Source organism: Panthera pardus, unplaced genomic scaffold (assembly GCF_024362965.1).
Source record: "Panthera pardus isolate Hobbes unplaced genomic scaffold, ASM2436296v1 HiC_scaffold_26, whole genome shotgun sequence".
NCBI classification, from domain to species: domain Eukaryota; kingdom Metazoa; phylum Chordata; class Mammalia; order Carnivora; family Felidae; genus Panthera; species Panthera pardus.
In genome coordinates, this window is record NW_026526832.1 from 1,176,163 (window position 1) to 1,191,616 (window position 15,454).

The 15,454-nt window shown below is 43.2% G+C and overlaps 1 protein-coding gene across 1 annotated transcript in view; it reads left to right on the top strand.

Moving 5' to 3' along the window:
• Positions 1-8,759, top strand: part of USP39 (ubiquitin specific peptidase 39) — a 30,266-nt gene extending 21,507 nt beyond the window's left edge. The window contains exons 10-13 of the mRNA XM_019443727.2: positions 1,794-1,936; positions 4,227-4,362; positions 6,853-6,939; positions 8,260-8,759. Of these exons, the coding sequence (XP_019299272.1) occupies positions 1,794-1,936; positions 4,227-4,362; positions 6,853-6,939; positions 8,260-8,307 (414 nt within the window). The 3' untranslated portion in view covers positions 8,308-8,759. The remainder of the gene's footprint in view (positions 1-1,793; positions 1,937-4,226; positions 4,363-6,852; positions 6,940-8,259) is intronic.
• Positions 8,760-15,454: the final 6,695 nt, after the last annotated feature.

The window sequence follows — 15,454 nt, forward strand, 5'->3', positions numbered from 1 at the left end:
CACACAGAGGTTACTTGATACCAACAAAAAAGACATTTTTTCCAGTAGTGCTTATACCCTTAGATGATCAAAGATTTACCTGAAAGGTATAGCTATGATGTGTGTACTAGAGACAGAAAGCTTATTTCTCCAGTGCTCTCAGGTTATGTATCATGTGACAAGGGAACTTGATTTTTAAAAAAGTAATGGCTTTATTGAGATATAATTCATACCCTATACATTTAACCCACTTAAAGTTATATAATTCAGTGGGTTTTACTGTATCCACAGGCATGTGCTACCACCACCACAATTAGTTGCAGAACATTTTCCTCATTAGTGTTTTCATTACCCTTTGGTTACCAACCTCCTCGTCTCCCCCAACCATAGGCAACTACTCATCTACTTTCTGTCTCTGGATTTGCCCATTGTGGACATGTCCTGTAATGGAATCCTTGTAATGTGCTCTTCTGGGATTTGCTTCTTTCACTTAGCATAATGCTTTCAAGGTTCATCCATGGTGTAGCATGTATCACTACTTCATTCCTTTTTGTGGCCAAATTAGATCCCATTGTATGAATAGACCATATTTTGTTCATCCATTCATCAGTTGCTGGACATTCGGGATCGTTTCTACCTTTTGGCTACTGTGAATAATGCTGCCATAAATATTAGTCTACAGGTTGTTCTGTGAACATGTTTTCATTTCTCTTGAGTGATGATTAAGAAGTGGAATTGCTGGGCTATATGGTAACTCTTATGTTTAGCCATTTGAGGAACTGCCAGACTGTTTTTCCAAAGTGGCTACACCATGTTGTATTCCCATCAGCAGTGTATGAGTGCTCCAGTTTGTCTACATCTTCACCAACACTTGTGAATTTACAACACTTGTGAATATATCTCACACTTGTGAAATACAACACTTTGTATTTCCCTGATGACTAATGCTGTTAAGCATCTTTTCACGTGCTCGTTGGACATTTGTATATCATCTTTGGAGAAATGTCTATTCAGGTCCTTTGTGCATTTTTAAATTGGGTTATCTTTGTATTATTGAGTTGTAAGAATGCTTTATATAATCTAGATACTGTTCCTTATCAGATGTCTGATTTTACAAGCATTTTCTCCTCTTATATAGATTGCGTTTTCACCATCTTGATAGTATCATTTGAAGCACAGAAGTTTCAAGTTTTGACGAAATACCGTCTAGGTGTTCTTTTGAAGCGTGTGATTTTGTTTTCATATGTAAGAATAGATTGTCAAATCCTAGGTCATGAAAATTTACCCTTATGTTTTCTTCTAAGAGTTTTGTAGTTTCAGTTCTTCCATTTTCTGGAATATCCTCATTGATGAAGGGGCCTTCACTGCTTCAGAAGTACTTATTCCATGGCAGTACGCCTCTACGGAATAGTCGGCAACTTCTTCCTTATTTTGAATTAAGTGATGCTCTCATGGTTTTGTTTTATTTCTGCAGCTTTTAACAACTCCTCTTTTTCATTTGACATTTTTGTTTTCCTTGTAGAAATGGATACCCACATTGCTATGGGTAGAATTCAGCAGTATGTTCATGTACTGGCTTAAACATGTTCCCCACTTGTATTTTAGGTAGTTTTAGTCGTGTTACTGTTCCTAAGACCTTAACATGGCTTCTGCAATCAGGTGTCTTCTGAATTCTTAAGTGTAAGGCAGAATTATATTTAAAAATCCAAACCAAAACAGAACTCCTGCCCCTGTCCTGATACTCCTCCTGCCCCTGTCCTGATACTCCAACACTAATTTGATAATTTTCTTCTCCCCCGTCTCTCTCTCTCTAGGAATATAAGACCTACAAGGAAAACTTTCTAAAGCGCTTCCAGCTCACCAAGCTGCCTCCGTATCTAATCTTTTGTATTAAGAGATTCACTAAGAACAATTTCTTTGTGGAGAAGAATCCAACTATTGTCAACTTCCCTATTACGTGAGTATTACCCTGCTTCTCTTACTCTCAGGGAGAGTGAGCCTAAATTTTTTATATTTTTATACTATTATTAATTTTGGACTGTCTTATTTAGAGATTGCTGGGAATAGAGCCTACATACACTATGTAAGTTAAGAGTTCTTGGAAGGATACAAATATTTCAGGGACCTCAGGGATGGATGTGTCCCTAGAGGCAGTCCTTTCTCCTCCTCGCCTGTTGCTTGCTGGAAAATGTAGTCTTTCCATATAGGGAAAACTGGATGAAAGCAGGGCAGGACAGGTAGGATTCTGCCTGGATTCAAAGATGACCCCGAGTCTGTCCATCTGTTTGCTGGTCATTGCATCTTCTTGCATACTGTGGTTAGGCATGGACAGTGGGGATGGTTCCAGATTTGTCTTGCCATCTTGGGGTCCTTCTGTCTTATTTTTTGCCAGGTAAAATCTGGAATGTGTTTAATTTCTATTGGTGAGAAACATAAATTTTGATGTATAGTCTTATTTTTAGTTTATCATGCAGTTGTCTCTTTATGAACATTTATGAGTATTTTAATGCAAACTGGGAGAAGTTGTACCAGATGCTTTTAATTTGCTACTTTCTAACTCAGAAATCTGCAAGATCCTTTTGGAGATAGACAGTTGGTTTTCAGTTCTCAAGAGACATGGTTTTCATACTCTGAAGAAGATCTCTCTGAGAACCCGGAGAGACCTGGTGGGAGGGCTAGCAGGAGGAAGTGTGGGTCTCTGTGTGCTGGCATTTAGGTAAGGAAGAGTGGAGCCCTAAGGCACTTTCTTATTGAGAAGGATTTGGGTGGATATATGATAGGATTAACTTGTTGTTTAGCTCATTAGGGTTGTTGTTTTTAAACCTTAAAGTAGTTTGGGAGCTCTAACGTATCCATGCTCGTCCCTTCTTTTCTTTCTCTCTCCATCCCTCTCCGTCCCTTCTTTTCTTTCTCTCTCCATCCCTCTCCGTTTCTCAGTTCCCCAAACCATATCAAGACTGCCAGTTTTCTCTTTTGAAAATGGTTCCATGGGGTGCCTGGCTGGCTCAGTAGGTGGAGCATGCGACTCTTGATCTTGGCATTGTGAGTTCAAGTCTCATGTTGGGTATAGAGATTACTTTAAAAAGTAAAATCTTTAAAAAGAAAGAAAGAAAGAAAGAAAGAAAGAAAGAAAGAAAGAAAGAAAGAGAGAGAGAGAGAGAGAGAGAGAGAGAGAGAGAGAGAAAGAGAGAGAGAGAGAGAGAGAGAGAGAGAGAGAGAAAGAAAGAAAGAAAGAAAGAAAGAAAGAAAGAAAGAAAGAAAGAAAATCGTTCTAATTCTTAATTCTTTGTAGGGTTTAAGAGGGTAGTCTCTGAAATTAAAGAGGCCTGAGTTCTGTACCATCCAAGCTTTGTGACTTTGGACAGGTCATTTGCATATTTTCTGGATTTATTCTCACATGGGTAAAATGAGAGGCTTGGTCTAGATGAATCCTATTGGTCCTTCCAGGTATAGCATTTTATTTTTCCTGGTTCAGAGATCACCAAGAATCTGAGTTGAAGAGAGGTAACCTTTGTAGTTAGCATTACAGGGGAATCTCTTACTTGCTTTTCCCACACTCTTCTTCACTAGCATCTTGTCTATGTGATAAGTAGAGTGAAATTGGGGCCCATGAAAGCCAGCTCTCTGCCACCTTGAGTGGACCACAGAGAACCTTCCTTTGAAGGCCCATGTATTGGGGATTTCTTTCAGAACTGGACTCTTATGAATTGCCACAGTCACCAGTGTGTTCCTGGTAGGAGGGAGTGCTCTTGACTCCAGGGCAGTTCCCGGGGAGGGAGGCTAGGGACCAGGCGTCCCCAAACATTGTGGCTGCGGGATTCCTGGACGGGGCAGAGGGTAAGGTGTTAGACTTAGCCTCTCCTTTCATCTCACTGTCCCAGAGGAGATGGTGACGCTCATTCTCATATCACACAAGAGCCTTAGGTTGTGTAACCTGCTTAAACTCACACATGGCTCTGAAGGGGCAGAGCCCTCATTCCATTTCTAATCTGAAGGACTCTAGGCTGTGCCTTTTTAGTGGTTAGACGTGCTTCTAAAATGTACTTTTCCTGTGGAGCCAGTCTTTCTAGTTTAACTCATTTTTGTGGCAAAGTATGTGAATTTCCCCCAACCTGGGCTTCCATGGCTCTGCCAGCCTGCCTTGTTTCAGGTCCTAAACTAGGGTCCAATAACTCTGTGGTCCACTGGTGTAGGACAGCTAACCTCTGTATCCTTTGATCTCTTGGCTTTCTTTTCTTCATCACCAGAAATGTGGATCTGAGAGAATACTTGTCTGAAGAAGTACAAGCAGTACACAAAAATACCACGTACGACCTCATCGCCAACATCGTCCATGATGGCAAGCCCTCTGAGGGCTCCTACCGGATCCATGTGCTTCATCATGTGAGTGGTAAAAATGGCGGTTGTTCCTTTGGCATTTCAATGGGCAGCTCTCTTCAGTCTGTCCTCTCTTGACCTTGACTTTGGAGCTCTGCAAGTAATAGAGCTGTCAGTGGTGAGTTTCAGGCAGTGGTTCTCAATTTTGGCTGCACATTGGACTCACCTAGGGAGATTTTAAAATCCTGATGCCTAGGCCACTCCAGGCTAAGTACATTAGAACAATGGAATTTATGCCTGTTGGTTTTCACCTGGAATAGAGGTCAGGGATGCTGCTAAATATCCTACAGTGCATAGGTAGCCCCCGTAACAATTAATTTATCTGGCTCAAAATGTCAGTCAGAGTTAAGAGACTGCATTAGATTATCGGGAGGTGGGAGCCAGGCATCATGATGTTTAAAGTTATCTAGGAGATTCCATTGTGAAGCCAAGGTTGAACACCACTGTCCTAGACTAGAGCCTTACCACCTGAAGTGGAGTGAATCCTCTTTCTAGCAGCATTGACATCATATGAGAACTCACTAGAAATGTGGAATCTTAGGCCCCACCCAAACCAACTGAATCAGAATTCGCATTTTAACAAGACCCTCTGGTATATAATTAAAGTTTATGAAGCACTGGTCTAAAGGCTTCCTTTCAGCTAAAAACTTTTTTGAATTTGTCTCAAACTGAAAAGGATGAAACGTGTACTTAAGATATATTTGGTATCACACAGGTTATTAGCACAGATTGTTTTAGTTTGATTAGTCGTCTGGGACTATGAGTTTAATAATAACTAGCTCTGTTTGTCAAGCATTTTACTGTGCACTGGAAAGTATGCCAAGCGCTCAGTGTATGTTCATCTTATTTGTACTTTTAAAATACACCTATAAGATAGGTGTTAATGGTACCATTCTTTTCTATTTTAGCATTTATTAAAAAAAATTTTTTTTAATGTTTATTCATTTTTTTGAGAGAGAGCATGAGTGGGGTAGGGGCAGAGAGAGAAAGAGACACAGAATCCAAAGCAGGCTCCAAGGCTCTGAGCTGTCAGCACAGAGCCCGGCATGGGGCTCAAACCCACGAACTGTGAGATCATGACCTGAGCTGAAGTCAGATGCTTAACTGACCGAGCCACCCAGGCACCCCATGTTTGTTTATTTATTTTGAATTTATTTTGAGAAAGAGAGAGCCTGTGCATGTGCTAGAGGGGGCGGGGGCAGTGACAGGGAGAGAGAGAATCCCAATCAGGCTCTGCATTACCAGCATGGATCCTGACCCGGGGCTAGAACCCACGAACTGTGAGATCATGACCTGAGCTGAAACCAAGAGTTAGATGTCCTACCAACTGAGCCACCCAGGCACCCTACCTACCTTTTTTTTTTTTTTTTTTTTTTTTTTTTTTAATTACAAACAAGGAAACCTAGGCTCAGAGTTTGAGTAATTTATCTGAAGTTGATAGATTTGGGCTTTGAACCCAGATAATTAGTTCCACCATGTTCTTAACCACTACTTGAAACAGGAATGGGGACTTGATTACATGATCTTGAGCTTTAACAAAAGCTCAAGGTTTTGTATATTCTGAACTATTGACTATCTGGAATATCTATAGTCTGTAGTATCTATCTTTGGCATTTCTTTGAAGTTTGGATGGATGAGGCAGGTGAGCTTCCAGAAGTGCCTCTGCCATAATCCAGAAACTTCTTTTCCCCCTTGTTTATGGCAGCATGAAGTAAGGTAGATTTTGCTGAATTTGCTGCACAGGTTTTATAGTCCAAAGGAAATGGGTTAGTATTGTGAACAGTGTAGTGTCCATGAAGGACGCTTTTCTTGGCTGTTGCTGTGTTCTCTGTCATTGGGGGTGGGGATGTCTACTTTTAAGTTTCCCAGTAGTTAACATTGCACCTGCTAACTGTGTCTAATCTAACATTTGTGGGCAACAAGGAGTCATCTTAGGTGAGGAGTAGAGGGCTTCCTCTTTTTTCTCTTTATTGCCCATCTAAATTCTTTTTATTTATTTATTTATTTATTTATTTATTTATTTATTTACATTTATTTTTGAGAGACAGAGAGAGACAGAGGACAAGTGGGGGAGGAGCAGAGAGAGAGGAAGACACAGAATCCAAAGCAGGCTCCAGTCTCCGACCTATCAGCACAGAGCCCAACGCGGGGCTCGAACTCACAAACCGTGAGATCATGACCTGAGCTGAAGTCAGAAGCTTACTGAGTGAGCCACCCAGGCACCCCTCCCCATCTAAATTCTTAAAAGTGTTGGGAGACTCCACTGTACTTCAAGGAATCCGAGGCAGGGATTGAGTTTGCCAAAATCAGCACCCCAAGAACTCTTTAAATTGAATGATGGCAGCAGAAGTCATGCACCCTCTTAATATGACTCTTGCTGAGTGATAGTCTAGTGGCTGTTCTTCTGATTTTTCTCGCTTTTTGCTGCAGTCTTTTCTTTCTACACCTTTTGGTTTTAGGGAGCAGACTAACCCATTTCTTCATACTTTTTTGCAGGGGACAGGCAAGTGGTATGAATTACAAGACCTCCAGGTGACTGACATCCTTCCCCAGATGATCACGCTGTCGGAGGCTTACATTCAGGTGGGTTGGGCACAAACTTGGTGAGTGTTGAACAGACGGGGTGTGAGGCCGGTGAGAGGAATGATGTGAGTCAAGGCAGGAAGTGGGATTGAGTTAAAGCCTTGGTTAGACTGGGTACCTGTTGGGATGCACTGAGGAGTGAGGTGGGGCCAAGATCAGATTGCCCTGAGAGCCCAGGAGTGATTGTCAGAAAAGAGAAGGGCAGGGAATCTTAGAAGATTTATGGATGAGCAAGGAGGTTATATGTGTGGCTAGGTTAGTTTTACAGATGTATGTGGTTTGGTTTCAAGGAGGAAGAGCTTAGAATCATCAGGACACCCAACTAGGAGTCGGCTCTCAAGCTTTCCCCAGCATCCTAAGTCAAGTTAGCACTCTTCGTGACCCCATGCGCTTTCTGCATGTCTTTGCTAGAACACCAACCTTATTTTAACTGTCTTCTCTATTGGATTGAGAACTCGTGGAGCAGAGTATCTCTACTTCTTATAACTGTCCTGGTACCTAACAAAGAAGGAAGACTGAGACTAAGAGAAAGCAATAGCCTTATAAAAAGGAAGGGAGGGGCGCCTGGGTGGCTCAGTCGGTTGAGTGGCCGGCTTCGGCTCAGGTCATGATCTCTCGGTCAGTGAGTTCGAGCCCCGCGTCGGGCTCTGTGCTGACAGCTCAGAGCCTGGAGCCTGTTTCAGATTCTGTGTCTCCCTCTCTCTGACCCTCCCCTGTTCATGCTCTGTCTCTCACTGTCTCAAAAATAAATAAAACGTTAAAAAAAAAAAAAAAAAAAAAAAGGAAGGGAGATGCTTTTCATTCTAGAAATAAGTCTCTTTTTTTTTTTTTTTTTTTTTAAGTTTTTAATGTTTTTATTTATTTTTGAGACAGAGAGACAGAGCATGACCAGGGGAGGGGCAGAGAGAGAGAGGGAGACACAGAATCTGAAGCAGGCTCCAGGCTCTGAGCTGTCAGCACAGAGCCTGACGCGGGGCTTGAACTTACGGACTGTGAGATCGTGACCTGAGCTGAAGTCAGACGCTTAACCGACTGAGCCACCCAGGCGCCCCTAGAGATAACTCTTTCTTTAATGACTTTGTCTATGGTTATAGGCTTAATTATGAGTTCATTTTTAGAAAGTGAGTTTGGGATGGAAAGTGAGGAGAGAAGCAAAAGGGAATTTTCTGAAAGATTATTACGAGTTAGTTTCAGGGGGCATACAAATATGGAAGTGGAGGGACAGACAGGTTGTCCATTGCTTAGGGTAGGAGAGGCACTTGATAGATATGTGTGGATGAATGCCAGCTGCTACATGTCTGTTGTATTAATTTCTTACAGATTTGGAAGAGGCGAGATAATGATGAGACCAACCAGCAGGGGGCTTGAAGGAGGAGTTTAGGGCTTTGCTCCCTGGGGCTTTGGCTGAAGATGTAGTAGTATCAAAGTTATTGCTGAACGTAGGCTGACTGGCACATTCCCTGGGCCATCCCGTTTTGTGGGTTCTGGTTCACGTCAGAGGGGCCCACCCACCTGGGATGGCTCTGGGCTGCCACCTGGCTGCTCTTTCATCAGGTGATTATAGATCGATGCTCCTTTCTCCTTTCTGTCTAGCTCCCCCTAGCTTCAGCAGGCCAGAACTCTTTTTACAGATGTGTGTAATTTATTTCTGGGTATCTGGGAGTAGCTGAAGGACCAGATAATATCTTCTAAGCATCAGAGCCTCAGGATTCTAGGAATAAGAGCATGAAGCCAGCAACATCCTTCTTCCATCATAGGTATTTTTCCCGTGGTTCCTGATGTGTTTTTTGGAGTGGATTAAATGTTTTCCTGTTTTTAAACCAGCCTCTTGTTTTATATCCTTCCCTTAGGCTATTTATCTGCTTGTGGGTGCTTTGTCATTTGGGATGCAGTTTGTCTCTAGGTAACAAAATAGCTGACTAAAAGCAGTGAGTTATTTTGCCTAGCTAGATGTCTGGAGGTGGGTGGTTTCAGCCTACAGTGCAGGGGTGTGTGAGGGAGGAGGGAAGGAAGGAAGGTAGGAAGAGCATCTGACTGCAGTACAATTTCTGAGAAAGCCTCAGCCAGGCCAATGGGGAGCCCAGAGCACAGAGTGCTGGTCAGAAGAATGATTCAGAGATGGCTTTCTTCAAGTTCAGTCATTGATTAGGAACAGTCTGGAGAAAGGTTCACCTTCATTTAGTTGTATAAACTGGACATTTATGCAGGAGTCCTCCTCCCCCTGCCCCTATTTCCCTTGTCTAATCTATTACCAAGTCCTGTCGATTTAATCTTGTGTCTCTTGAATCTCCCTACTTTCATCAACTCTTCCACTGTCTAGTCTGAGCTAGTGCCAGCTTAGTCCAGGTCCAGTTAGAAGAGAGAAACCATACAGTAACTTGATCAGGGAAAGCTTAATTTCAAGAATTATTAACTGTAACCGGGGATTGAAGTAACAAGGGATTGGCTGGTAACAAGAGAACTCTGAAGAATGTAGGAATAGCAGGTATAAGGAACAGCTGCTACCTGGGGCTGACATGGTGTCTGAGGCTGAGATCCAGATCTTGCTGAAAGTCTGACGGCTGGAACCTGTCAGAGGTCTTTCTAGTGCGTTTATGGGGAGGCGTCTCACTCCTCTTCCAAACTACCTAAGGAGGAGAGGAGAGCTGGGTGAAGCTGGTGTGTACCGTAGGAGCCAGGCACCGGAGACTGCGAGCACCACGACAGCCTGCTGCTGGAGAAGGCTGCACGTGTTGCTTTCGAGTGAGCACGCTGGAACTGGGACGCAGAGCCCTGTGTTCCTGTAGGCTGTCTCCAGCACCCTCTTTAGACAAAGCATCGATGGCAGCTGGCAAGGAAAAATCTAAAGGGCTCGAATTCACCTTCACAGAGCAGGCGAAAAGGGTTGAATTTGGAGTTGAGAGGCACTAAATTGGTAATAGGTACAGTCCACCCCTCGATGACTCAGCTTCCATTTACACTCTTTTATGCACATTTAAACTCCTATGCAACAGCAACAAAACAATTCTGTATTTCTGCCTAACAAAAAACTGCTCCCCTTCTTACAAGTGAATGTTTTCAACCTTTCCTAAAATGAGATGTCCTAAGAGTCCTGTATCAACCGATGGCTATATCGGTTACTCTTCCGATCCAGTCATAGTCCCACTGAATATTCTGTTACCTAAAGACTAAATTGTGAAGTTAATTTCCAACAAGTGGTTTATAAAATGAAAGTGGAGGGGCGCCTGGGTGGCTCAGTTGATTGAGCATCTGACTTCAGCTCAGGTCACGATCTCGCGGTCTGTGGGTTTGAGGCCCGCGTCAGGCTCTGGGCTGATGGCTCGGAGCCTGGAGCCTGCTTCCGATTCTGTGTCTCCCTCTCTCTCTGCCCCTCTGCCATTCATGCTCTGTCTCTCTCTGTCTCAAAAATAAATAAACGTTAAAAAAAAAAAAGTGGAAAGGAGAGAAAAAATGGTTTCCATCTACACATTATCATGTGTATATAACAAGCAAGTAGAAAATAAAGTTACAGTCAGTATTTCTGTAACAGGGCAAAGGCTGCAATTGATATGCATACTTCTTCCATTCCTCCTTCTGAATCTAGTCTGCCCTCAGCCCGAGCCTGAGCTGGTTGGAGCTGTGTACCTGGGAGGGTGACCCAGATCTTTAGTCCCTAAGGACCTGACTAATCATCCTGCCCCCCCACCCCCTTTGGGTTGCTGTAGTTTTCTGTTAACCTTTACTACTGGACATAGGCCATCTTGCCTGCATTTTGTAAGAGCAACCCAATTTTATCTTGGGAATCAGGATCAGTCACTCTGACAAGGCGATGACACTCTCCACCTGTCCCTCCCTTCCCCCCCTCCCCCCCCACCCGCCTAGTTGGGTTAGTAGCATAAGGAGCCCCAAATGTCCATGTGATAGTCTGCTCTTCTGAGTTGAACCATTATTGTTTTCTCTGGTGGAAGCATTTCTCTCTTGGGAATGAAGATCTCTAAACAAGTAAAGCTTAAAGTTGCTGGGACAGAAGCAAAAATCCTGCAAGGTTGTTAGGTGTAAAAGAGGAATCACACCAACATCCACCCATTTTTTAGATCTATGTATTTTGGCGATGGGGGAGAGAGCACCGAATAATGAATCAAAGCATGTACTGCATCCTGTAAGATGAGCACCGGCTGGTATTGTAGCCGAGTTTTCAGTAAGCCATTCTACCTTTCAGTGAGGCTAGCTCCTTCCAGATGATAGGTGTATGTGTTAAGGCCAGTTAAATCTATGGACATGAGCCCATTGCTGAGCATCCTTTGCTGTGAAGACAGTTCCTTCACCAGTTGCTGCATGAAATGCCAAGATGGTTGATGAGGCATTCTGAGAATCCATGGGATGGTGTTGCTCCTAGAAACAGGGGCAGGGAAGGCAAATCCATATCCAGAATGTGTTTCTATTCCTCTGAGGACAGATCTCTGCCTCCATAACAGAGGGTATAATCAGCCTGCACCAGGTAGCTGGCTGATGCCCACAAGGAATAGTGCCATACTCACTGTTAATTCTTGCTGTTGGCAAATTAGATATTCAGAAATGCTGCTCGGGTCGGGGAGGGGGAAGTCTGTGTTGTTGAGCCCATGTATAAGCCTCTGTTGGCACACAAATGTGGTATATGTTGTCTCCAGAAGCAAAAAAAACCCCAAAAACCAAAAAACCCTACCAAACATTGGCCCTTTTTCTTTGGACCTGCCTGGGCAGGTGGTAGGGTTGTGGTGACAGGTGCTGTGAAGTACAGCAACCTGTCTTTCACAAAGGAGGGGTTATTTTGTTATACTCTAGACCACACTGTAGACCCCAGAAACTTCTCTGAGGTGGCAGGCCCCTGAACTGTTCTAGGGTTAAATCTCACTGTCTTGTTTGCTTATGTCTTACTAAGATACCTAAAGTACCTGGGGCATCTGAGTGTCTCAGTTGCTTAAGTGTCTGACTCTTGGTTTCAGCTTAGGCTATGATCTCATGGCTCGTGGGTTTGAGCCCCATGTCAGGCTCTGCAGCTGGCAGAGTGGAGCCTGCTTGGGATTCTTTCTCTCTTTCCCTCCCTCTTGGTCCCTCCCCCACTGGCACTGTCTGTCTCTCTCAAAATAAATAAACTTAAAAAAAATACTTGTTATTTCCTGTTCTTCAAATGACATCATCATAATGTCAATAGTATAGTACACTAGTGTGATATTTTGTGGAAGTCAGGGTGATCAAGATGTCTGTGAATGGCATTATTGTAGAGCAAGAGAATAGACATTGTCCTGAGGCAACACTGTGAAGGTGTACTGTTGGGCTTGCCAGGTGAAAGCAACTATTTCTGGTGAGCTTTATAAACTGGTATGGAGAGAAAGGAGCCAAAGCAGCATGCCAAGGGCCAGGGGCAGTGCTGTGTCAGTAAAGATGCTGTATTTGGGACAATAGCTTCAATTGGAGTCCCCATCTGATCCATGTGACTTCTGCACAGGCCCTGTCATTCTAGTCTAAGCTCTTGCTAGTTGCTGTTTACAGTGGTCCTCTAACAGGTCTCATCCCATTCCCTTGTCCCCTCCCCCCCAATTCATTCACACTTTGGCCAGACCAGTCCTTTAAAGCACACACCTAACCAAGTGTTTCTCCCCCATACCCCGATCTCCCACTGAAGACATTTTGTTGGCTCTTAGGATAAAGATGGAAGTCCTTAGCCTCTCAGCCTCACTTGGGAAGTTTCTTCTGGTCCTTGATCCCAGGCTCACTGTCATTCGTTCCATCGCTCAGATGTGCCACAAAATGCAGGCCTTTATGCCATCTGCTTCCTCTGCTAGGGGTGCTCTTTCCCTTTTAACTTGCTCTTTCTTCACCTCTCTGACCTCTCATACCTCCTCAGTACCGTTTATCTCTGATTGATAGCACGTATCACACCTGAGGTATTCGTTTTTTTTTCCCCCTGTGATTCTTTGATTAGTGTCTGTCTTCCCAGCTAGACTCTAAGTTCCAAAAGGGCAGATAGGAACTGTTTCTTTTGTGCCCAGCCCTAGGGAAATGCTTGGTACTTAAGAGTTAGTTGTTAATGTTCATCGAGCAAATTATATAGTGCTAAGTGTGTGTTCTCCATACCCTTCTTTCACACAAATATTTTTCTCTCTTTAAACCCACCCAAGATGGTGACAATAGACACCATTCCCTGAAAGGGTGGGGACCACTGTCAGAGCTGACCGTCATGTTCTGTGTGCAGAAGCTTCAGGTCCTTTGTGGGTGACACGTGGCTTGCTTCCACCACTGCTGTCTAAACCAGAGTCATATGTTTTTATGACTGTGATCTCCACATTTGCTTCCACTTTTGGAGCCTTCAGGCTCTGGCTGGTCTGAACCATACATGAGAAAGAAGTGGAATTCATGTTTTCTTAGCCAGAAGTCACAAAAGAAGAGATAGACACGTGGAAAACACAACCTAAATATAAAAGACATGACAGGGTAAAGTTTGGGGGGGAGGGGTACAAAAAGTTGTTTAATTTATGAAAGCACGGGGACAGGACCCATGGGCAGAAAGAGCTGCCGTGACGGTAAATTTTGCAACGTGAAGTAAAGAAATGAATTTACCTGATATCTTTTTACTGGCAAGACAATAAAAAGAATAGTTCCATGGAAAATTGGGCAAAAGCCCCAAATAGACATTTCATAAAAGGTAAAATGTAAATGGCTAACGAACATGTAAAAAAGTTCACTTAGTAACTGAAGAAATGCAAAGTAGAACAACCAGGGAGGTCATTTTTATATTTTAGATTAGCAAAGATTTGAAAGATTGCTACTACTTAGCTTTGTTGAGAGTGGAGAAGGGGTACGCGTTTGCTATTGGGATAGAAATTGGTACAGCTGGTGCAGAGGGGTAGTTCGGTAATGCAGCCTATATTAAAAGTAAAGATGTGCATAGTTTTTGTCCCCAAAAGTTCATGTCTTGGGATTGACTTCAAGAAAATAGACTAGTAAATAAAGATGCAAGAGCCAGGATTTTTATTTTCCACCACACTGTTGACAGTAGTTGTTTAAAAAAGCGAAGAGTTTGTATCCAGAAAAAAATATATCATGTGACAGTTACCAGTGATGACAGATGACTATCTTGACCTGGAAAGATTATTTTTATTTTATTTTATTTTGCTTTATTTTATTTTATTTTTATTTTACTTATTATTTTTATTATCTTTTAAAGATTAAAAAAAATTTTTTTTAATGGTTGTTAAATTTATTTTTGAGAGAGAAAGAGTGCAAATGAGGGAGGAACAGAGAGAGAGGGAGACACAGAAACTGAAGCAGACTCCAGGCTCTGAGCTGTCAGCACAGAGCCCAGCGCAGGGCTTGAACTGACGAACTGTGAGATCATGACCTGAGCTGAAGGTGGACACTTAACTGACTAAGCCACCCAGGCGCCCCTTAAGATTTTATTTTTAAGTAATCTCTATACCCAGTGGGGTTCAAACTCACAATCCTGAGATCAAGGATCACACTCTCCACTGACTGAGGCAGGTGCCCCCAAAAAGATTATTTTTAAATGAACAAAGCAGTTGTTCAGTTTACAAAGCAGCATGTGTAGGATGTTTCCATTGTTGTAAATCTGTTGTGTCTATTTTTGTGTATGTGCAGAGAAAAGTTTGGAATGGCCTATAGTAAAATGTTATAATGATTGTGTTGTGGATTTTAAATCTGTTATTAATCAGGGGGACATAAAAGTAACTGTCTTTATTTCTTTATAACTGAATTCATTTTGGCTCTTAAGCCCCCAAAATATAATATTTCCATTTGAAAGTGACTCAGTTCCTTGTTTAATAGTCAGCTCCTCTTGGGTTCCTAACCACTGGATCCTCCTTCCCTTTTCTCTGGGAATGGTTTACCAGCTGCCTGGTCATGAGGAGAGGTATTGGTGATGGTGCTCTCCCTGGTCCTCTAGGTCTCCCTCTCTGTGTGCCTGCTCTTCTCAAGGTCCACAAGATCTGTCAGTGCTTTGTCCCCAGTCACGGGCTCTTGTGGGCCCACCATTTTGTCCAGAGCTGATTTGGATGGCTTCTTGGGCTATGGGGGTGGAGTTGCTCTTCTGTGTCACTGCAGGGAGCACTCTCTGAGGCAGTCCTCAGGCCTGTCTGCCTAGGTCCCTCTGTAAGGCTGTGTTTTGTACTCTTTCTAATCTCCTGTTGGAGGCAGCCTTCTCTAAAGGACTTGTGTTCTCCTCATGCTGCACCCTGGAAAGTCCTCTCTGCTCTTAGGCCCCCACACCTCCTGGGGCTTCTCCTTTCCTACCCTGCTCTGGGGGTGCAGGATACTGGGTGTGTCTTAGGGACCCTCTGAGTCTCAGCTGTAGCCACTTCCTGCAGTTCTCTCCTTCCACCGGCTGCTCGATTCCTGACCTCCTGTTGAATGAAGCCTCCTCTTCCATTATCAGGAGCTCGTTCCCACACTGGCTTCAGTGGTAAATTATTTTGTTTATTTTTTAAACTGTTTATTTATTTATTTTGAGAGACAGAGAGAGAAGGGAAGGGGCAGAGAGAGA